The 8461-nt window shown below is 35.8% G+C and overlaps 1 protein-coding gene across 1 annotated transcript; it reads left to right on the plus strand.

Moving 5' to 3' along the window:
- The first annotated feature begins 3643 nt into the window (after nt 1-3643).
- LOC113304964 (polyamine oxidase-like) lies at nt 3644-7887 on the plus strand. The gene is made up of 9 exons (XM_026554081.1): nt 3644-3701; nt 5768-6022; nt 6218-6362; nt 6565-6697; nt 6785-6928; nt 7021-7170; nt 7272-7525; nt 7636-7718; nt 7808-7887. Exons 1-9 carry the CDS (start codon nt 3644-3646, stop codon nt 7885-7887), a joined length of 1302 nt encoding a protein of 433 aa, XP_026409866.1.
- The last annotated feature ends 574 nt before the right edge of the window (nt 7888-8461 follow it).

Genomic DNA, 8461 nt, shown 5'->3' on the forward strand with positions numbered 1-8461 from the left:
CAAGGTCTTCACGATCCATGTTCTTGAACTCCTCACTACGCAATGTTATAGTGACCTTAGCGTATGCCATCTTATCCTTTCCATGCATTAAAGTTTTAATCACAGGTTCATACCTTTCAGGAAGAGAGTTTATCAAACACAAAGCTTGTTCCTCGTCGTTGATTGTCTCATCGTAGTTAACCAACTAAAAAAGAAATTTATTATATGAATCTAGGTGCTCAGTTAGAGAGGCACCCTTGTTCATGTTATAACAATACAAATTCCTCTTAAGATGTATCTTATTGGCCATGTTCTTCGCATGATATTCCTTCTATAGTTCTTCCCACATATCCTTAGCTAAAGTCTCGTGCTGATAATTGACTCTTACTGCCGTCGCTAAACACCCATGAATAGAACCAAGACATAATTTATTCATCTTGTTCCACTACTTGTCAGTCATATCCGCTAGAAGACCTCCTAGAGCTTATTCTAGGTCAAGATGATCAAGAACAATTACGTTTGTTCTTCATAAACCAAATTTATTGGTTCCCGTAAACTTTTGTACCTTGAGTTGTGATCTATGTGAATAAAGTATTTTTTCTTTTAATTCTTTATCTTTACTTGTGGACTCCGGATGTTCAACTGTCGGATCAACTGGTTTTTCCAGATAAACCATTGTTCACAAAGAACCAAATATAGATAAAAATAGAACCTTTGAGATTAGTACTACCTCAAGAAAATCTTCTGAAAAATATCTTTACTTTAACTTCAATCTGAGTACCCGTATCCAAGAGCGGCTCCTTGCTCTGATACCAATTGTTACTCTAAAGCATGCGGAAGCGTTAGGTTTGCACTTCCGCAAAGGTTACTCTGTATCGCCAAGAACACAATCACACACACACACAAGAAGAACAAGTATTTGACGAGGTTGAATCGTCGGGAGGAATAAGAAATTTTATATATCACCGTATATAGGGAGAAATATAAAAAGCCTAAGAAGAGAATCTTTTAGTTCTGGTGTGTTTTCTCTAGTTCTCTCTATGGTTATTTATACATATCAATAGGAGTGGACACATTCCTTAACAAGAATTTTACTTTTCCTACAAATATAGGGTTCCCTAACTAAACTCTAAGAGGCAAACCTCTTAAATTGCTATACTTAGGAGATAACTACTTGATTTCCTAAACCAACTAGATTTCCTAATTTAGACCTAGACTGACCGACCTACCAACAATGACATGAATTCTTCTGACTTCCAAGATTAATAATCTACATGGCCGGCTCCTTCTTTTCAACAATTTGGATTTTAAAGTGTCTTATCCTGCCGGCTTAAGGGAATCAAAATCATCATAAGGGAATCAAAATCATCAAAAAAAAAAAAAAAAAAAAAAAAAAAACTAAACATGAAAACCAGTGAGGCTATCATGGCGTCATCAACTGGGTATAATAACTACCAGGAAAAAGAGACATGCCAACGGCGACCAGTTTTTAAGATTAAAGGATTTGAATGGTGTCGAATTAACTGGTCATTATGGCCCCTCGTATTGTTGATCATAATGATATTTAAGGTGTACAGCTCGGCTATTGCTCAATTTATCTTTCTCACTCAATTAAATCATCTCAATCCAATTTCTTACCTTTAACTGTAAATTTGTTAAATAATACTTCCTCCGTCCTAGTTTACTTGCTAAAATTGTGTTTTTTTTAACAAAAATGTACCAAAAAATTACTATATTTCCCACTAAAATTATCTAATTATCAAGAAAAAAATAAAAACTAGGATACAAAAACTTGTATATTAAACAAGTGATTTGAAAGATTGATGGTGTATGTGGAAATAATTTGAATTTGTTTCAAGTTCTTACAAAATCCTATTTTGACAAGTAAATTAGGACGGAGTCAAATATCATTATATGTGGAATACAATGATATTTGACTTTATAATCTAGATATGTACCGAACAAGATGTAAAAAGTGTAAATAAATATCTCTGAGTCAGTGTATAAGTCTAGTCAGACTTCGAGTCCGACATAAAAAAAAGAAAAAAATACAAAAACAAACAATAATACTGGATTGACCGGGAAAATTTACCGGGAATTCTCCGCGTCTCACACAAAATACCCGCCCCCTATTTTCTCCCTGTAGGGCCCGTGGCTTTCCTTTTATGTGAGACACGGGACAATCCCCGATAGATTCTCCCAATCATTGTAGCACTACTCTAGGGTAACGTGAGCCAAATCAGTTTTAGATCCCGAATCATGGGAAACAACCGGACCTGCTAATGGACTTCTTCCCAATCACATATAGTCAGGCGTGCAGAGTTATTACCAGGGTACTATATATGCCCACCCATGACAATTACCTTAAAATTGAGTTGAAGTGTGACAAATTAGAAAGGCCACATGAAAACAACTAACAACTGATGCCGTGCGAGTTTCGGAGTTTGTAAAGGCAATGCTGTCTAGAATCTAGATAATTAATACACAAAGGAAGTCGACTGTCCTCTCCCGGGTCAAAAAGGAGAGCCCTTTAGAAATAGTGTTAGATCAGATAAGACTAGAGTTGAGATGAGAGAGCTATATTCTTTTCTGATTTGCTCTCTATAATTGTACTTTTGAGGTAGGTAGACCGTAGTCATCGATCGTACCAGATCTAGGCTAGCTAGATTCTTTTCTGATGTTCCCTTACAATTGTACATTTGCTTAAAATTTTCTTCTTTTTAATAATTTAATAAATTTTTAAAACAAATCTAATAAATTATTAATTGAATTTTTATCAAGATAAAACGTGAAATTAAAAATAATAAATTTCACCGGTAAGAGCATGATACATCGATAAGATTGAATTTACCATGTGTTTTTGGAGATTCCAAATCTGATTAGTAGTTAAAAATAAATAAAAAGAAGAGGTGTATATATATTCAAGTTTTTTACTCCAGCGTTCGTTGTAAATTGCTTTTGGATCTAGGTGCCTTATTAGTGCAAAGGCGTTGTAACTTGTTGAGGGCCTTCTCCTTGTGTGTAAATAATTCAGTCTCTGCTGAGTTTTCGGAGTTACTTTGGTTTTTGAATTGCTCGTTGTTGTTTTGTGGGAGTGGCAGATATATCGTACTTATGTTATCGTTTTGGATAATTGTATCATGTTTTGCTTTTCTATTTACTTTTTTCTCTACTCCCTTTCTTCTGCCGTTTTGGTTTAGTCCCCATCATTTTGATTTGCTTGTCATTTCTCAATAAAAAATCAAAAATTCTGGACGTACCTCCCTTTCAAACAATTTTAAAACCGCACCCTCAAGTCACAAACTCCCCACAAACCTGCCCCTGCAAAAACTACCTAAAAAGAAACTACCTAAAAAGCCTGGTATGCACATAGTTCCTATTAGAATAAACCGTCAAGCAGCTTAAGTTAACGAACTAAGAATAATATGACTGTATCAATGGATTAATTTGAAGTAGTAGGTGACTAGTGATGAGGTATCGGGGTTACCAGAAACCTTATAAATATAGAGTTCATTACCAGTATGTTTTGTAGACAAAACTAGCTAGTAATCTAGTTTAATATAGAGAGCAAAAGTATTAGCTAGTCATGGGTACGGAAAGAATACCGGTGGTTTCAGTTATCTTCATAGTTCTTGTAACATTCTTGGGTGATTTTCCACGAACTATGGCGGCTGCTCAAGAGCCTACTCCGACTGTCATCGTGGTTGGAGCTGGCATGTCCGGTGAGCAACACACACATATATATGTTGGACTAACTTCAACATAGAAGTCACTAATAAACTGGTTAGGACAAGATTAGGAAATTGATGTAATCCTAAGGTAATTAGAAGTCATCTAGTTCTAAGAAAAGGAAAGACATGTAATAAGGTAATAGGACTAAGAAAAGGAATTCATATTTCAATATATATATGATCATCAAAGTTGTGGTTGATTATATGAGCAAGATTAGAGCTTGTATTTAGTTTTGAGAGATTTTCTAAACATCAATAAAGAGAGTTGTCTTTATATAAGCTAAGTTTCATCTTGCAGTTGCCATTAATTGGTATCAGAGCTTTCGTAGGTATCCTGTTTATTAGGTATGTGGAGTGTCGTATAGCTTCTCCCCATAGATAATTAGGTACCTGCATTGCCTTTAATGAAGTTTTCGCACCAGTTGCTAGACTAGAGACAATTCGTCTCTTAATAGCAGAAGCAACATTAAACTCATGGGAAATTCACCACTTAGACGTTAAGACAGCATTCTTACATGGTGAATTGCGAGAAGACGTGTATGTTGAACAACTAGAAGGTTTTGAAGTAAAAGGACAAGAGCATAAGGTTTATAAGTTATCAAAAGCTCTATATGGTCTAAGACAAGCTCCTCGAGCCTGGAATACAAAGTTAGATCAAATCTTAACAGAAATCAGATTTGTTAAGTGCTCTAAAGAAACATCAGTATACAGAAGAGAAGAAAAGGGAACGCTTCTTGTGATTGCAGTCTATGTAGATGATCTATTTTTGACTGGCAACTCCCTTAAGGTGATCAATGAGTTCAAGAGAGAAATGTCATCAAAGTTTGAGATGTCAGACCTCGGAAAACTCACATATTACCTTGGCATAGAAGTCCATCAAGGAGTAGATGGGATTCAGATTAAACAAGAAGCTTATGCAAGGAGAATTCTGAAAGAAGCAGGACTTGAAACTTGTAATCCAGCTAAGATATCAATGGAGTTTGGACTTAAAGTTTCAAAGGCACAAGAAGAAGCAGAGATTGATCCAACAAGTTATAGAAGAAATGTTGGATGCCTTAGATACTTATTACACACAAGACCAGATTTGGCTTTCTCTGTGGGAGTACCAAGCCGCTATATGCAGAGTCCACGCAAGTCTCATGGTGATGTAATAAAGCAGATATTAAGATATCTAAGAGGAACAATCAGCTGTGGATTGAAGTATGGTCGAGGAGGATCAAAAGGAATTGTTGGGTATAGTGACAACAGTCATAATATTGACCAAGATGATGGAAAAGGTACAACTGGTCATATATTTTATCTAGGTGAAGCACCTATTACATGGTGTTCACAGAAGAAAGACATTGTAGTCCTCTCATCCTGTGAAGCTGAGTTTATGGCTGCAACAGAAGCAGCTAAACAATCAATATGGCTTCAAGAACTGTTGGGTGAAATCAAAGGAAGAGAACCTGGAAAAGTTCTCATCAAGATTGATAATAAGTATGCAATTGCACTCACTAAAAATCCAGTGTTTCATGGGAAGACGAAACACATTCACAAAAGGTATCATTTCATACGAGAATGTATCGAGAAGGAGATCATCAACGTTGAACACATACCAGGAATTGAGCAGAAAGCAGATATATTGACAAAGGCATTAGCTCGGATCAAGTTTGAAGAAATGAGACAACTGATTGGAGTACAAGATATGTCACGGGTAAGCTTGAAGCTTAACGGGGAGAATGTTGGATTAACTTCAACATAGAAGTCACTAACAAGCTGGTTAGGACAAGATTAGGAAATTGATGTAATCCTAAGGGAATTAGAAGTCATCTAGTTCTAAGAAAAGGAAAGACATGTAATAAGGTAATAGGACTAGGAAAAGGAATTCATAGTTTTATATATATATATGATCACCAAAGTTGTGGTTGATCATATTGTCTTTATATAAGCTAAGTTTCATCTTGTGGTTGCCATTAATATAGTCGTGATTATCATGAAAAATTACATGCACTAGATATATATATATATATACACGTATCTCTCTCTGATTAAATTTTCTTGATGTTTGTTTTTAGGGATATTCGCAGCAAAGACGTTACCGGATGCAGCAATAAAGAACATTTTGATACTTGAAGCAACTAATAGAGTTGGCGGTCGTATCAAAAAGACCAACTTTGCAGGTTCATCCGTAGAGTTGGGTGCAAACTGGGTTGAAGGGGTTAAGGGAGATCAAGTCAATCCCATTTGGACCATGGTGAATAAGATTGGCCTGAAAACCTACTACTCTGATTTTGACCACCTTGCCAATCATACTTACAAACAAATATATGAATATCTTGTCAACCGATCGTTATGAACAACATTTCATTAGTCCAACAGTGTGTAATGTACTTATGTATATATTACTATGTTTATAATCAGGGGAGGGGTTTATGAAGAATCCGTAGCTCAACAAGCGTACGATTCAGCAGATGAACTCTCTACATTCAGCCAAAACTTATCGGTTTCTTTGTCTAGACATATCTGTTTGGTTTATGAAGAATCCGTAGCTCAACAAGCGTACGATTCAGCAGATGAACTCTCTACATTCAGCCAAAACTTATCGGTTTCTTTGTCTAGACGAAAACAAACAGATATGTCAATCCTGGCATCCCAACAACTTAAAAACCAGTTAAGAAACTAATTATTATATACTTTCTCTTACACACACACAGAAAGAAAAAAATGAAAAGTAATAACTGTGACTAAAATTTTGTAGTGTCCCATCAACACCGATTGAAATGGCAATCGACTACTACACTTATGATTACGAGTTTGGTGAGCCACCACGAGTAACTAGTTTGCAGAACACAGAGCCCTTGCAAACATTTACCGATTTCGGCGAAGATTATTACTTTGTTGCAGATTCAAGGGGTTATGAGAGTGTTGTTCATTACGTTGCTAACCAATTCCTAACTACTGATAAGGCTGGAGATATCACTGATCCTCGACTTGTGCTGAATAAGGTAATCTATATTAAATGACTGATTATTTGTTTGTCAGCGCTCAATATTCTCACCACTGTTCAATAATATACCGCTATATATTAACAGGCTGTGACGAAGATACAATATTCGAAAAGCGGTGTCGTGGTTAAGACTGAAGATGGATCAGTGTATAAAGCTAAATATGTAATGGTTTCTGCTAGTATTGGTGTTCTGCAGACAAATCTTATTGACTTTGTGCCTGATCTACCGGTTGGCCAGCTTGTCATTTTTGTGATATTATGTATGTTCCCCACTAAAATAAGCCAATACTCATGACTAAAAGTACTTTTCATTTGTTGCAGGCATGGAAATTATTGGCCATATATCAGTTTGACATGTCCATCTACACCAAGATCTTCCTCAATTTTCCTTATAAATTTTGGCCTACGGGTAATCACACGGAATTTTTTATCCACGCTAATGAAAAACGAGGTTATTATACCGTCTGGCAGGTAAATTCGTTGGTTCAACCAGACGGACAAGCTATTAATTAACTAGCTTCATTAAAAATAATTTATAATCATGTCTTTTTAATATATTGTGTGGATTGCAGCAACTAGAAAATGAGTACCCTGGAGCTAATTGCCTCTTAGTAACAGTAACAGATGACGAGTCTAGACGCGTAGAGCAACAACCAGATTCAGAGACCCTGGCCGAAATAATGGATGTCCTAAGAAACATGTTTGGGAAAAACATCCCTGATGCCACGGACATACTCGTTCCCAAATGGTGGTCCGATAGGTTTTACAAAGGAACGTTTTCCAACTGGCCTATTGGAGTTGATCAACACGAATATGATCAGATTAGGATATGTAGCTAGCGTACACTTCAGTTAAAGTTATAAATTTATAATCAAATCTTTTTACTATTATTTTGCAATGAAGATTTTCTTTATGTGTGGTTGTTTATGAATTAAAGGCACCCGTCGGTAGAGTTTATTTCACGGGAGAACATACAAGCGAGCATTATACTGGTTATGTTCATGGTGCATACCTCGCAGGTCAGTGTTCCTTCTCCCATCTTCAAGTAAGTAAGCCAGAAGTTAATGTGAGAACTCAAAAATTGAATATTTTTTTTCATTGTTTCTAGGTATTGATTCTGCAAATATCTTGATCAAGTGTGCCAAGAAGAAGATATGCAAGTACAACATCAAGCCTAAAAGTTCCTGACTTATAGTGCAAGGGTTCCGCTTATCCGAATGCTAGTGGGTAGTTATGTTTTGGTGAATGCTCTATTAAATAACTTCCAAGACAAAGTGTAGCTTGTGACGAATTTGCGTGAACGTACATGAAGTTTACTTTACCTGAAGAAAATTAAGATTTAAGCGAGAATGATAACTTGACTTATAAAGATTCATAAATCTTAACGCTTTCAATTGAAGTACATCTTGTTAGCAAGATAAACAAAATTAATATGGATAAAATAAATAAAATTAAGGGGATTTTAATAAAGTGCCACACTTCCAATTTCATGTTCAAGAAAGTGTCACTGTTTTTTTCAAAATTAATTTAATACCACTAGTTTGACCTTTTCCGTCCCGTTATTTTGAGAAAACGTTTAGCATCTGTTAGTGTATATGTGGTAGTTATTTAGCCTAGTAAAAGACATTTTCACCCTCAAATCATCTTACTATAGCTGAGTTGAATCGAGTCACCTTAGTGAGTTACTACCGAGTTACCTAAATCAAGAACAACAAACTATTGGTACTCCATCATCAAACGAATTCGCAACATCCATTGTCGA

The sequence above is a fragment of the Papaver somniferum genome, chromosome 8, assembly GCF_003573695.1.
Source record: "Papaver somniferum cultivar HN1 chromosome 8, ASM357369v1, whole genome shotgun sequence".
NCBI lineage: Eukaryota > Viridiplantae > Streptophyta > Magnoliopsida > Ranunculales > Papaveraceae > Papaver > Papaver somniferum.